Source organism: Drosophila bipectinata, chromosome 4 (genome assembly GCF_030179905.1).
Source record: "Drosophila bipectinata strain 14024-0381.07 chromosome 4, DbipHiC1v2, whole genome shotgun sequence".
Taxonomy (NCBI): domain Eukaryota; kingdom Metazoa; phylum Arthropoda; class Insecta; order Diptera; family Drosophilidae; genus Drosophila; species Drosophila bipectinata.
Window position 1 is genome coordinate 18,106,989 of NC_091740.1, and position 16,305 is coordinate 18,123,293.

Consider the following 16,305-nt stretch of genomic DNA (forward strand, 5'->3'; position numbering starts at 1 on the left):
ACATAAAAAGTAAATATAAAAATAAACATAAAACTAGAACTTTCTAAAAATTGAAACAACCGCCCAATAATGAAATCGAACGCAGAATCCCATTGATAAGGGACGCGCGCTTTCCATCTAGGCTACCCTCCACCCGTTTGTTCCAGCGGGTTCCAGCGCTGGAACCCGCACCCGCCATATGAAATGTCCCATCTATGTACATATACTTTATAACCTTTGATTCAACACTTACGGATCAATCCAATTTTTCACATAAGAGTTTTTTGTAATTCAGCAATACAACTATCATAAATACACAAAAATACAAGTAGCATCCTTTATTAATAGATAACCATAGCAACCAATAAGATCGGGATCTTTGGTCTCAAGTATCCATTTTTACAATCAGACAGACATCGAATTCAATATCAATAAATCAAAGGTATAGTCTAGATATATCGATACCAACTATCCTAAATAGCAGTCCCCATAAAATAGCAGTCCCCATCTGACGAAGAAATGGAATCAGAAGCAATCGGCTACGAAAAGCCAGAATAATTCGACCTTCGGAAGCTTACTTGGGCTAATTAAAAAGATTTAAAGACCCCGACCCTTTCTGCTGTTTTTTTTTACTGCAGAACAATTTGCAACAATTAACGAAAGCTTCTTGAAGCTACGTATAATGACCAAGCCCTACCATTTGAAAATCCTTCTAAGTTTAATGACGATTTAAATCTACTACGGCTCGTTACATAAAAATGCTGTCGGTAAGCTGAGGCCTTTAGGTCAATGGCTTAGACAGAGAAGTCCAACAAAGCATAAACAATTAATAAGATAAATTTGTCGGAGATAAGTTAGGTTTAATTTCAAATACCATATTTACTGATTAATTATTAGTTAAGAGTATAGTCTAAGAGGAAATAAATAAGCATTGCAAATAAAGAGAGACAAGCTTTGTGAATGAGAGCGCGGTGGGGAAAGAGAGTAAAGCCCTGTTGAGCGTGGCGCAATGATGGAAAGGAGGAAGAGGAGAGGGAAGGCAATAAAGAATAGCCCTCTGAAGTGAACGGACGTGCAAAAGATCATTGCGACTCGCGTTGAAAAATACGAGATGACAGAGGAAAACGATGGCCATTTCCGGACATCAGAAGTGGGATCACCGCCCCTACAAGATAACTCGGAAAATAGCTGGCGCAGGCTATTAGAATCACAAAATAGAGTGATAACTGAACTACTAAAAGCAACGCCGCAGCCTGACACGCGCGCCGCATCCGCGATGTTACCGACATTCAACCCCGAAGCTGCAAAAGCCGACGCGGCAGCATGGTGCGGCGGATATGATTCTAAGTGAACATCCACAAGAAGGTGCATCCTTGGTGATGACGCTAAGCAAAACGCTGCTCGGTAGTGCATCGCAGTGGCTGTCGCAAATTTGATTTCCTGGAGTGAGCTGGTCGCAATTCCGAGAATTGTTCATGGAACGCTACGAAGGCAACGAGATGCCGGCGGCAGTATTGCTCAACATGCTCAAGGGTCGTCCCAATGCAAATGAATGCCTCTCGGTGTATTCCAGTCGACTAATTACATCATTATTGACCAAGTGGAAATCAATGACCCATGAGGAGATTGCTATATCCCTAGTCTTGGCTCATGCATCCCAAATTGACCCTAGACTGCAGCGTGTAGCGTTCAACACAAACATAAAAACGCGTGCTGAACTGCAACAACAACTCAAGGCGCACACGTTCAGCAGAAATGTATAATTTTCTGGATCAGAGGGACCCGAAAAGAAGAGGTTCAAAATCCAGACGCCGATTAGATGCCATAATTGCGGGAAACTTGGACATAAGGCAATGGAATGTTGCAAGAGGAGAACAGACGAGCGAAACGAGACTAGACCAGGACATAGCAATAACAGAACAACGGTGAGAGAGAGATCAACAGTAACTTGTTTCAAGTGTGGCGGCGTTGGACACATCGCATCAGTGTATACGAGGGGAACAGCAACAGCGAGCCGAAGCAGCACCTAAAGAAGAGTAGACATGTGCGCAGTACATCAGCCTAACGGGACAGCAATTCAATTTGGTGAGAAGTTTCCATTTTTCTTTGATTCGGGATCAGAATGCTCTTTGGTAAAAGAAACAGTCGGCGCGAAGCTGGCTGGTAAAAGAATCCATAACATGGTTGTTTTGAAAGGCATAGGCGACAACGTTGTCAAGAGCAATATGCAAATTCTGTCCACCATACAAGTCTCTAGATTTAATTTTGAATTGTTATTTCACGTAGTAGATAATAAGTGCCTTAAATATGATATGATAATTGGACAAGACATTTTTGAGCTTGGTTTTGGAGTAACTTTAGAAAGAGATAGATTCGATATCTACAGAACTCAAACCGTATTATCTGTAAACAATGATGTAATGTTAATGTGGAGTTAAGTAATAGTGATAAGTTAATATTAAACGACATATTGGCCAAATATTCCAAATTTCTTGTTGATGGCATTCCAAACAGACGATTAACTACAGGTTCCTTAGGTTAACGTAACTAGTATACGTAAGTAGACGTTTAGTAGACGTAAACAAAACGGTACAGAGACGACCATATCGTCTTAGCGAGGGTGAGAAAGAAATAGTGAGAGAGAAGATTCAGCAAATGCTAGAATCCAACGTAATTCGACCAAGTAGCTCCCCTTTCTCTAGTCCAATGTTACTAGTAAAAAAGAAGGACGGCAGTGATAGACTATGCATAGATTATCGAGAACTCAACGCAAATACTGTGTCAGATAGATACCCCTTGCCATTAATATCAGACCAAATAGATCGCCTGCGAGGCGGTAAATATTTCTCTATTCTAGACATGGCCAGCGGCTTCTATCAGGTGCCAATTCACCCCGATTCGGTCGAGCGAACTGCATTCGTGACCCCAGAGGGTCAATATGAATTTTTAGCCATGCCCTTCGGCCTCAAAAACGCTTCTTCTGTCTTTCAACGTGCCATAGTTCGAGCTTGGTTAATAAATACGCAGTAGTCTACATTGATGACGTATTAATTGTTTCTAGTACTATAGAGGAAGCATTTGACAGATTAGAAACAGTACTAAGCGTATTATCAAAGTCAGGCTTTTCCTTTAACATTAGAAAGTGCAAATTTCTTCAAACAGAGATAGAGTACTTAGTTTTTCTTATAAGAGATGGTGAGCTAAAACCCAATTCCCGAAAAATACAAGCACTAACCCAAATGCCAAAACCAGTTTCAGTCACACAAACTAGAAAGTTCATAGGTTTACCATCTTACTTTAGGAAATTTGTCCCTCATTTCTCAGAAGTAATGAAGCCTCTATATTTGCTAACATCAAAGATGAACGAATTTGACTGGAAAGAAAAGCATGAGGAAATTCGTAAAAAGATTATAAAGGTGCTAACTAGTGACCCCGTGTTGACCATATTCGATCCCAACTTACCAATAGAGCTGCATACGGATGCTAGCGCCAATGGGTATGGCGCTATGCTATTACACATGGTAGATGGTCAGCGCCGTGTAATTGAGTACAACAGTAAAGGCACGACAATACCTGAATCAAAATATCTCTCGTATGAACTCGAAACATTAGCGGTGTACAACGCGATCAGAAATTTCCGACATTATTTAAGCGGCAGAAAGTCCCCAGTATATACGGATTGTAATTCTGTAAAAGCAAGTCAAAAGAAAGCGGCATTGACACCGCGGGTTCATCGTTGGTGGTCATTTCTACAAGCATACGAATTCCAGGTGGAATACAAGAAGGGGAGCCAAATGGCTCACGTTGACTGCTTGTCTAGGAATCCCGTCACTATAGTAGAGCAGGAAAGTTTGAGTAAGGTAGTGGAGGTACGAGTTGACTTGGCAAATATAACCCACAACTGGCTTATATCCGAACAGAAGCGTGATCAAGACATATCGCAAATAATGACCGATTTAAATAGTGATGAAATGCAGAAGGAAATAGAAAATTCTTATGAAATTAGAAATAGTTTGCTGCATCGTAAAATTCAAAGAAATGGGAAAACACGATGCTTGCCAGTCGTACCCAGGGCACGATGCTTGCCAGTCGTACCCAGGGCATTCAGGTGGTCAGTCGTTAATCATGTTCATGAAGCTATAATACACTTGGGGTGGCAAAAAACCCCAGATAAGATTTACGAGCAATACTGGTTCGATGGAATGTCAAAATACGTGCGAAGATTTGTAGAAAATTGTGTGACATGTAAATTGTCAAATTCAGTGTCAGGTAAAATACAATCAGAGTTACATCCCATTCCCAAGGTAGAGATACCGTGGCATACGGTACACATAGATATTAGTGGGAAATTAAGCGGGAAAAAGGACGAGAAGGATTATGTGATCGTTCAAATTGATTGATTGATGCCTTAACCAAGTTTGTTTACCTGTACCACACCTGGAACTTGGACACGGTGAATTGCATACAGTCAGTAAAGTCTGCAATATCAGTATTTGGTGTTCCTAACAGAATAATAGCGGACCAAGGCAGATGCTTTACAAGTAGCGAGTTTCGAAAATTCTGTTCCAATAACAAAATTGACCTCCATGTAGTAGCAACGGGTGCCAGTAGAGCAAATGGCCAGGTGGAGCGTGTCATGAGTGTGCTAAAGGGCATGCTAACGGCTGTAGAGACGAGTGAACGAACATGACAAGAGTCATTGGGCGAAGTACAATTGGCAATAAACTGTACCATGAACCGTGTAACTAACCATAGTCCATTAGAGTTGATTGGCAAAGAAGCGAGGCCCCTGGGAATGCTAACTGTAAATGAGGAAGAGCGAGTAGATCTGAATAAGGCTAGAAAGGAGGCTAAGGAAGTAATAAGTAAGAATGCTCAGTATGATAAGGCAAGATTGGATAAAAAGCATTACTGAAAAGCGAAGAGCGGCACCAAACGAATGCTTGCCTAAAGATCGAGAGACATTAGAATTAGCGGGAGAGCTTGATGACGGCAAAAAGTAGTGCGTGTAAACAAGAGATCTGTGACCCAAGAGGGGTGCAGAGAGATTTTTATGTAGAAGAGAACGTACACTCAAAATAAAATTTACCCTTAAATTTAGAAATTCGCCATAAAACTTAATTTTTTCTAAATACAAGAAAAAATTTGTAGTTTCTAGAAAAAATTTTCTGAAAACAAGAAAAATTTTTTAAATCAAAGAAGTTTTTCTAAAATATAGAAATAGTCGCCATAATCTGAAATCGCCCTAAAATCAAGAAAATTTTTCTATAATTAAGGCAAATTATGACTTATTTTCAGGAAATATTTTCTTAATAATAGAAAGGCTTACCATAAAAGATACTAACCCTATAAAATAGAAAACTGTTTCTACAATATAGAAATTTCTTTCTTAAAAAGATACTAACCCTAAAAAATAGAAAACTGTTTCTACAATATAGATATTCCTTTCTAAAAATGCACAGTGTTACCTTTTAATTTAGGTAACCCTAGAAAATAGAAATATTTTGTTTAATATAGAATTTTTTTTATATTTTATCTCTGTCCGTGGTCGGCACCCAATACATTGATATGATTTTAACGCATTAGTATTAGTATAGCAGAAAGCAGAAAGTAGGCTCTAAGCATGACGCGTCATGACGTTTCACACACTTATACTGTGTGTGTGGCAGAGCACGGGCAGATAAATGCAGACTGATCTATATTATATTTTATGTATAAAGTTTTAACATGTTAAATACAAAAAATCATGTTAAGAAATAATGTAACGATATTTAAACTATCTCTAAGATGTTGACATTACAAGTTTATTAAAAAGTTTATTTAAAAAGTGCTAATTGATTCCTTGCTGAAAAAGATAAACTGAGAAGCCTTTTCTTTTTTTTCGCTGGTAAGTTACTAAAAACGTTACTAATTTCATAAATAATTTAATTTAATTACTAATTAAATTAATCTAGAGCTAATTGTGGAAAGACATGATAGATCTTAACATCGGAAAAAAGCCAGAAGGTCTGCTGCATATGGCAAAATTTATCATTTGAAGGCTAAGGAGAAAAAGTTATCAACTGGTAAATTACGCCCCACTTCAAAGGTTAAAAATAATTTCCCAAATACATTTTCAGGTAATATGGCTGATGTTTAATAGTGAAGAGGTGAAGCTTAGCCTTGCAAACGCAAAATTTGATCTTACTTTTGAGTGGCGCAAAAGTTTCTTTTTTAAGGACGATACAAGTGTAGCTACACTTAGCTTAGGAGGAATTGCCCATTCTTAAGCAGAGTTGTGAAGACAAATTGGTAATATTTTTTATACATTAATTTTGTTTTATTTAATGCATTTATTGAATAAATTCTTAGATTGTGGCAATTTTTTCTCTCATTTCGTTAAAAGGAAGTCCTGAGTTTTATCGTACTAAAAACATTCCCTCAACAAAGCGAAGGTAAAAAGGCAATAATTACACTACCTTAAAAGATGTTTTAAAACATTCACAATTAAATAGTATATTAATATATTTATATCGCAATATTAATTGACGTTATTTTCCACAGATAAAAAGGACGCAAATGATTCACGCTATTCTAGTCCCCACCAAAAGAGAAAACATGGTGCTACTGGAAATTTATAAGTCAAGTATACAATTCAAGATTCGAGGGTCAAATTTATTATATACCATAAATAAAGTGTTATGTGAATGTAAGAACTGAAGAGAGCTATCAAAGAAAACAAATGTAAATGTAAAAATAATGTAAAAATATGTAAATGTATGATGTAATATGTAATGTAAAATGTAGAAATAAAATTTCTAGAATTTAGAAAAGGTCACCTTTAATTTAAGAAATATTTGTATATATTGTAGAAAGGGTTATCTTAATTTTAGGGCGCCTTGCCCTGGGGCTTAGAAAAAATCGCCATAAAATCAAGACATTTTTTCCTTAGTTTTAGAAAAGTACTTTCTAAAACCTAGAAAAACAAACCCTAAATTTAAGAAATTTTTTTCTATTTTTTAGAAATTTTTTTCTTCTTTTTAGGGAAATTGGCCTTAGATTTTAGAAAGGAAACGCCATTAATTTTAGAAAAATTTACCCTAAATTTAAGAAATTTTTTTCTATTTTTTTGAAAATTTTTTCTTATTTTAAGGGCAATTTGCTTTACATTTTTGAAAGGAAACGCCATTATTTTAGAAAAATTTACCCTAAATTTTATGGTGCGGTGCCGTTGAAGACAAAAATAGGGCGAATTTCTCAATCTTAGGGTTAATTTTATTTTGAGTGTAGTACTCTGATTTGTGTGTGAGAAGCCTGCTGAAATGATGTTTTGATGATAATTGAATTGATAACCAGAGGATTGAGCTTGAGCGGAAGAGAGCGTGTACTCCAAAACATGTAAAAGAGAAGAAAGTTATCCTGCTAAGCTAATCTCTGATGGACATCCAAGTGGTTGGGTTTGAACGGAAGAGAGCTTGTACTCTAGAGAATTTGAGAAGTGTTATCACGTCAAACTTGAAGGCACAAGAGGTGCAATTAAATTTGTTTTATAGAATAATTGAATTTTTTAATCGTAGAAATAAGATGAGTAATATAGGATATTGATAATAATGTGTTATGATAAGTCTTGTCTATGCAGAGCAACACGAGGACGTGTTATAGTCAGGAAGGCCGTGTCGGAGATAAGTTAGGTTTAATTTCAAATACCATATTTACTGATTAATTATAAGTTAAGAGTATAGTCTAAAAGAAAATAAATAAGCATTGCAAATGAAGAGAGACAAGCTTTGTGAATGAAAACGATGGCCATTTTCCGAAAAATTAATACATTATTTACCAGCTATGAGCCTGACTTGTCAAAAGCTTAACTCAACGATCAAAAATTGGCATGGCAAACTTTAATTTTTCTTAGCAGCTGGTAACTTTAGAGCAGTGGTGCTCATCCCATCGCTCTCGCTGCTCATTTATTTTTGCAAATTTTCATGCATACAGATATGCTTCCAGATATGCATACAGATACATGCTTCGTTGCTCCCAGCATAGGCAAAGGGCAATTACAATAAAAATTTTTCGTGTTTTCTCTATTCTCCTCAATCGTGCTAATCCGAATGAATTTTGTTGTTGGAGTGCCAAAAACTTTTCACTGCTAGAAATTCATTCTTGTTTTTGTTTGTGCCAAAATGGTCGACCTTAAGCGATAAATTTTTTTTCGCCGAATTTTTTTTTAAGTAAAAAGCTTTGCATTATTTGTCATAGTTTAATAATAAGCTGTTGTAAAAAATAGAGGCCCTTTTTTATTTGCTATAATAAAATGTATTTTTTATTATATTGATTTTTTTTAAATCCCTTGTGAATGTTTCAGTGCACCAATGAATAGAAAAAAAATATTTGCACAAAAGTATTGGTGATTTTTTGCATTGGCATGGGAGTTTCCTCTCCCGTATGCAGAGCTTGGGCACCCCTGCTAAATATACTAAATATACGTTGTAGCACAGAAATGACCAAATAGTGCCAAATACCGTATTTTATTTAAATATCGAGGTAACCACTTTAGGGAAAATAAGAAAGGACGGGTGTAGTCCAATTTCCCGACTGCATTATACCCAGAACTAATCTCTACTGCCCAATTATAAACTAAAGTTTAAAGGAATGGAAAAAATTGCAAAAAATTGTTTACATACTTTTTTGCTCGAGGTAAAAATCACTTCAGAAAATCGGTAGGGCACCGGAATAAAAAGGCTATAACTCCTATATAACTGTAACTATCTCTTATATTCTCCGCTATCCACGCGTTTAAAATGTGAACACGTTTATATGAAAAATGAAATTTGATACTATATTATTTACATTGATGCAAATACTATAGCTCAATGTTTTATAGTCTCTGAGATCCACGCGTTCATACGGACAGACGGACATGGCTAAAGTCCAACCTTTTATCTTTAAAAACACGAAATATAGGATATAGGATATAGTCGGCCGATCTTTATGAAATTTGGTAGTTGGTTTTTTTTTTTTTGTCAAATATAGAAGCCATAGTAAGTCCCAACTCTTGAACTCTAAAAACACTCTTTAAAAAAACAAAATATAAATCTAAGAGTTTTGCCATATCCGATCAATCAGTTAGACAGCAGATTTAGTATATAGTCGGCCGATCCCGGCCGTTCCGACATATCTACTGCGTGCAAAGGAAAGAATGATGTGGGAAAAGTTTTAAGTCGACAGCTTTAAAACTGAGAGACATGATTGCGTAGAAACAGACGTACCGTTATTTGCAGATTACTACAATCGTTACCCCTTTATATAGCAGTTGCACCGTGGGTCGTGAACTATCGATAAACAAACTAAAATAAATTTATTGTTGAGAAAATGAAAATCCGTTTGTTGAGTCTGCATCTCCTGAAAGGAAGCTCTTTCTGAGCCAAAAAGCTATTGTCCTTTTTGACGATCTCCAAGGATTCCTTGTCTTTAAAAGCGGTGGAGACATTTCCGGAGACACGCACAAGGCGCTGGCTGAGTTACATGTTGCGGAGCTCAGGAGCGATCTGCGCGTCAACTTCAACGATGCGGCGAGGGAGGCCGGTTTTATCATGGACCAGGAAATTAATCGGCGCTCCAATTTATTGCCTGCAAGCTCAACGCTGGTTAACGCTGCTTCCGATCCCAATTTAGATGAGTCGTTCGCCAGGACTTTCCAAGCTTTTAGTGGAGGTTCTGCAGAGTGGCTTGAGTTCCGTTCACCATTCTCCAGTGGGTTGACAAAAACCCATTCATAAGTCGAGTGGAGAACCTTCGGCAGCTACGGTCCTGTCCTCGTGAGTCACCCTTGGAGACTGTGCGTTAATTGGACCTGACGACAAATATTATGACGTCTCCTTAGAGTTTCTCCACAGAATGTTTAGTAATCACCGGCTCATGTGAATGAATGACTCGAACTCTCGGACAAATTTAATTCGCATATAAGGGTTCAGGCAACTACGCGCAATTAACATTCAGCCCAGTGTCGGGTCTGGAAGACTTTAATAATTCGGATAGCACTAACGATGCATTTCTTCACTTAATGCAATGAATTGGGCTTGTACAAATCATGTACAAATCGCCTAGTTGATCGCAAGACGACAGAGAAAACTCCGCCACTCCACTTCAACGGGCCTATCTCTAGAGAGTTTTAGCTCCGCAATGTCTAGATCGGGCCGCCCTCTGCGTTATCGCAATGTCTTTAGCTTTGCAATGTCTAGTCGGGCCGCACTCTCTGTACGTACATTAAGTCCCTGCTTAGCACCATAAAGTGGTCTATCCTCGTATCATCCGGTTTTATCTGCCTGCAGGCAGGAGTTTGTACACCAAACAAGCTAAGCTGGAGATCCGTTTTTGCACCAAGAAGATTTACGCGAGGGTCAGAGGAGAGAAACCGACGCAAAAAAGATTTCAATTAAAGAAAAGAGAAAGAGAGCACACCAGGCAGAAAGAAGCAACTCTTTTTAGAGTTTAGAACTCTCAATCAAAACACCAGCACCAGCGCATCGGCGACATATGTGGACGACTGGTTTTACAGAAGCGAATCTGAAAACGAAACGACACGCTTAGTAGTAAAGGTCCGAGAAAAACATCGACATAAAGGTTTCGAGCCCAAGTGCCCAGTAGAGATGTCAAGTGAATCTAAACGAGAATGAGTTTTAGGTATGTGGTGGGGCCCGAGCAAGGGTGGGAAACAAGCTACGAAAATAACCATTATGAGTGTGGCCATGTCTATATTTCATCTGCTTTAGCACATCGAGGGACTACGCATACCCATCAATATATAGGCTTGACACATCATATATTCAATGACATGTTGTTGAAGATGCCAGTATAAAAATAATCGCCTACCTACGCTTGAAGTCGCCTACCTAGCACCCAAGGCTAGAGTCGCGGGCTATACGAGCCCAAACGAGCGACACCGGAGAACCCAGAGATAGACAGTCAACCGAGGGTATTATGACCGATCCACGCGCTATCGTTCACAAACAATGGAATCGATTTCTTTAGAGTACTGGAACCCAACGTGGAAAGACGCCCCGATAAGCGATGGGGAGTATTCGTTACGAGTTTGGAAGTCCAAGCTGTTTGAGAGGTCGACAAGCACCACGGCTTCGAATAGAGTAGAGAACATTCGTATTCTACTTGGTAAAAGTTTTTATCTTGCAGGTCAGATCGCAGACAAATTCTGGAAGAGCTGACTGAAAGAGTATTATCCAGTTTGAATATTCCTTCCCTTACTGACCGGAGTTGATTGTGAAAAGAGTCAAGCCTAAAGTTGATCCGAAGAGGGCGTATTGGCATCCCTTGTCAAAATATGCCGATATGCATCTACATCAGCGCAAAACGCACACATGATTAATATTTGTGTGTATGCTTAGCAGCAAAACACAATGAGAGCAGAGCATTCAATGAGCAAAAAAAACTTAGTTTTTTATTTCATTTTTCGTTAAATCAAAAGTTTGAATGAGCCTTAAAACAGTGTATTTTATTTTAAAGAAAGGTTTCCTAGCAACAGTTCTTAAACAAAACTACGATTCCCTTTCTATGTTTTCTATGGAAAAAACTTGTTCTAACCCAATTTCTGAAAAACATTTTTCTGAGTGCAAACATTTTAATTTTAAAGTTTGGGCTATCAAATGAGGCAAAATGAGAGAGCTTCCAGAGAGCGCTGCGGCAGAATTTCCGACCCTATGCACGCGTACTACTTATGGAAAATGAGAGTTTGCCCACCACTGATCTAGATTATTTACAAAGGGTAATAAGAGCATAGCCGAGCAAGATATAATATAAATTTATTAGGCAATAAGGAATTCATTATACCCTTGCCGAGAGTATTATAATTTTGGTGACATCTCAGACCCTATAAAGCTTAAAATACACTATTTTAAGCGTTCCAAAGTTTTGGACAATATTATAATACCATCTGCAAGGGTTTTAAACGTAAAAAAAGCAACGATAATGATTTTGGCATTTTTGAATTTTTCCACACGTATCCACACGGAACGTATGTTTGGAAACCATTTTAAATTTTAAGTTAAATACTTACTCATGGGATATTATTTTTGCCAACATCATACCACCTGATCCGACACTAGGTAGTTTTTTTTTTCGACCTCTTTTTTTGGGTACTGGTTTGGAAGTCATGTCGCATTGCGCCGTACCTAACTCTTGCAAAAGATTATCGTGATGTTCGTATATTTCACCTTTTCGGCATTCGAAGCTTCCGTTTGATGCCAAAATCGGAACTGATCCAGGGACAAAATTAGCTGATCCAACTGCAGGAACAGTATTTATATGACTGTCTTGACAAATAAAACTATATGAATCAACGCCAGGTGCGTGATTGGAGGTTCCAGAGCAAACGTCTTCAAAATGTTTCTGAGAGGCAATAACCGTTTTCTGATTCCCATTTGATACGTTGACCATGTTTAAATTTTGTACGTTTTGTGATATAATCTTTACGTTCAGATGTTGCATTTGATGCTGTGGCGTGACAGAATGGGTAGAGGAACTATGGGAACTTGGTGTCAAAACATCACCGGCGCTGGTTTCGTAACCATCATCCTGGTTTTCCGGTTTTACGTTGTTTGGAGAGAGTGTTCTGCAAAAAGTGTTTTAATTTCAATCTAGAACTTACAATAAACAAGTATTAGGCGGAAAAAAGCTTATTTGGATACATGTCTATTATGTTTTACCATATACGCCTTGTTCTACCCTTGAAGTTGTGTTAGTTTATGTTGAGATTTATATTGGATTGGATATATAACGCAGCTATCGAATATTATTTATGATATGTAAAAATCGTAACCAAAATGATTTCCTATAGGGGCCGTCCATATATTGCGTGACGCGAATTTCAGACATTTTTGACCCCCTCCCCCCCGTGACCACAAACCGTGACGTTAAGTTAGATACAGCCTTAGTATGTAGTTGGCCGATTCCAGCCCTTTCGACTTATGTACTGTACTGAAAGAAAGACGGGTACAAATTTTTAAGCCAATAGCTTTAAAACTGAGAGTTTGCGTATCAACAGACATAAGGGCAGACATTCAGGGAAAATCTTAACTCTCTATCTCTAAAAACAACAAAGTTACAGCATTTCCGATCAAACAGTTATATGGCAGCTATAAGATATAGTCGTATTATTTTGCCAAAACATAGCACTCATCCGAACTCTCTAACTCTTAAAACACCAAAGTTACAGAATTTCCGACCAATCAGTTATATGGCAGCTATAAGATCCATTCCAACTTATATATTGCGCAAAACATTACGACATGCTAAATTTCATAAGGACCGGCCGACTATATCTTATAGCTGCCATATTACGGAACGATCGGAAATGACCCAACTTTCGTGTTTTTGAAGATAGATAGCTGGAACTTAGTACAGATTCTATTTTTGGTCAGTTGGTCCAACCTACCAAATTTCATTAGGATCGGCCGACTATATCCTATAGCTGCCATATAACTGAACGATCGGAAATGGTATTTGGTAGAAAAATCAACTTTCGTATTTTTGAAGATAGAAGCTTGGGACTTTTTTTAAGATTTTTTATTGTATTTAATTTGTTTTATTATGATGTAATCGGCCAACGATGTAATCGATCCATAAGGATCGGCCAACTATATCCGATGTTTGCGATATATATCCGGTTTTAACTGCAAGGGTATATCAACTTCGGCTCCGACCGAAGTTAGCTTTGCTTTCTTGTTATAGCTCAAATTTGACACGAGAGCTATTTTTTAACAGAACATTACGACATGACAAATTTCATAAGGATCGGACGACTATAATCTATAGCTGCCATATATATATAACTGAACGATCGGAAACGACCCAACTTTCGTGTTTTTGAAGATAGAAAGCTGGAACTTGGTGCAGATTTTATTTTTGGTCAGTTAATCCGACCTACCAAATTTCATAACAATCGACCGACTGACTATCTTATAGCTGCCATATAACTGAACGATCGGAAATGGTTTTTGGTAGAAATACCAACTTTGGTATGATTGAAGATAGAAGTTTAGGACTTTTTTTAGATTTTGTATTGTAATAAATTGGATTATATATTCATATTTCCATAAGGATCGGCCAACTATATCCGATGTTTGCGATACATATCCGGTTTTAACTGCAAGGGTATATAAACTTCGGCTTCGCCCGAAGTAAGCTTTCCTTTCTTGTTTATTGAGTTGTTAACAACATATAAAGTTTAGGCCGCCGTTTTAATCCTAAAGTTATTAAAAAATTAAAGCTTACAGTTTGAAGGCAGAACTTTGCTCCTCGTGAAAATCTTCCATTATTAATTCATGATAATTTTCATGAATTTGATGTTGTCGTTGATGGTGTTGCTGTTCGAGAGGTTGTAGATGATGCTCTTGCAGTTGCTGTTGGTTTTGATGTTGATGTGGTTGTATTTGCGGTTGTGTGTGTTGAATCTGCTGTGGGTGGGAAAGTGTATCCGATTGATCGATTGCGCTGTGGCAACTTAAATTATGATGCGTTAGGACGTTTTGGATTTGCTGATGATTATTTTGTTGGTTTGCAAACATTGTGGAATTTTGATAATGAGGGTCATAGATTGCATACGTTGAATGTTGGTTTCTGGAAGTATTGGAGGGAAGGACTTCATTGCTCTGGTGTTGACGGTGATTTTGAGAATGGTGTTGCTGCATCATTTGTGCATAAAAGTTAATATGAGACTGTCCTTCAATGATTGGATGAACCTCTGCTGACATATACTGTCGTTGAATAGCAGTTCCATGAATATTTAATGGCATGGGATGACCTTGAGGAAATCCTGTAGTTTCACATCTTTCTTTCTCAATTTGATTCGAATGGCGATTTTGTTGTTGGTAGAGATGGTTGCTATTCACAGTTAGAGGCTCCTCTGTCGACGACCCTATGTTTATTTGTCTTGACTGCTCATTATGTGGGGTCCATATCGAAGCCCTCCGATCTGGCAGCAAAATATTAGAAGATGGTACATTATTAGTAATTCGTACATCCAAATTAGAGGAGTTATTTGCACAACCATCGTTTTTATCGTTTGTAAATATTCTCGTTGAATCACACGAACCTCTCGAAGCGTAAAGTTCACCTGCATGATGTCCCTTGGTACCGATTTCTGATGAAGACAAATCCGAAACGTCGTCAGGCTTACACTCATCCGATGAGGACATTAGGGACGCAGACGCTGGGACCACTAACTCTACACTTGTAACCAGGGCCTGCTCAGGAGCCAAATAACTATCGGTATTATAAGTCGATAATTTTTGTGCTTCTTTTTTGTCTAGACTATCCACAAGTAACATGATTTTTGAATTTGTACTGTTGACAGCCAAAGGCTGTTTAGAATCTTCAAACTTATTAGATTCATCTGACGCAGTTCTGGCTTGATCCAAGCCGGAATCATCGGTAGGATTGTCAACTTCTTCATCCTGAAAAGTGGTAAGTTTATTTAAGGTGGATAGTTTGTGTTGTTGACTGTTCATACATTCGACGGCACTGTTTAAATTATTCGATTGTGATGTTATATGTGGCGCTATATGTACTGTCGTGGCCAGAGTTTTATCCACATTCAAAGCCATTACAATGACGATGGAGTTTTTCAGTTCTTGAACTTGACCAAAATTTATTTTTGGAGAAGCCTGTGTTGATCTTATTATAAATACAAATGAAGTTATCTTGTATGTTTTCGAAAAGGAACTACATATCAGTGGGATGTATTTACTTTCCACTTGCATCTCCTTAATATTTCACGGCCATTCAGGGAATCGTTTGAAATTTTCGAAATGTTCAAAGATTTTAACACCAATAAATGCTTAGATCTCTTTTAGACATCCCATATATTCTCTCACAATATTAAGCAGATTTTTCGAATGTTTTCTGAAAAATAATAATAATTTTTTATTTTATTTGTATATTTTTTATATTTGTATATTATTTTGTATATTTGTATATATTTTTATACAAATACTTCAATAAGTAATGTATTTTTGGTGTATACTTTTGCAGAGAGAATTACAGTTTCGAACAAAAGTTTTGCAATAGATTTGTTAACTTCTTAAATTTAGTAAAAGACCACTTAAGCTTAAGAAATAGGTGTAGATATAAATGTAAATGTTAAAGTGTTATATTTAAGAGTTATTAAATATTTTAATATTTATGATGGAAATCCGCATGAATACATTCATTTGTAGCTTCACAGTACTGTACAGTAGTTGGGTGTACTCAAAAACATTACATACACTTTTTATTTTATAGCAGTGGTCATTCAATACATTGGTATGATTTTAATGAATTGGTATTAATAGGAAATAG

General features: G+C 37.3%; 1 protein-coding gene and 1 long non-coding RNA gene across 4 annotated transcripts in view; one reads left to right on the top strand and one right to left on the bottom strand.

Moving 5' to 3' along the window:
• Positions 1-16,305, bottom strand: part of Tdg (Thymine DNA glycosylase) — a 48,862-nt gene that overhangs the window by 24,838 nt on the left and 7,719 nt on the right. Inside the window, exons 2-4 of one of the 3 annotated variants that reach the window (XM_043213465.2) lie at positions 15,062-15,870; positions 14,242-14,941; positions 12,026-12,580 (exon numbers count right to left, since the gene is read on the bottom strand). In XM_043213465.2, the coding sequence (XP_043069400.1) occupies positions 12,026-12,580; positions 14,242-14,941; positions 15,062-15,728 (1,922 nt within the window). In that variant the 5' untranslated portion in view covers positions 15,729-15,870. Of the gene's footprint in view, positions 1-12,025; positions 12,581-14,241; positions 15,871-16,305 lie in introns of those variants that run through there. The other 2 variants (XM_043213464.2, XM_070282331.1) reach the window with 2 other exon arrangements.
• On the top strand, positions 5,601-6,232 carry LOC108132107 (uncharacterized). Its single transcript, XR_006246423.2, has 3 exons — positions 5,601-5,866; positions 5,934-6,044; positions 6,099-6,232. It is a non-coding gene; the product is annotated as an uncharacterized lncRNA (long non-coding RNA).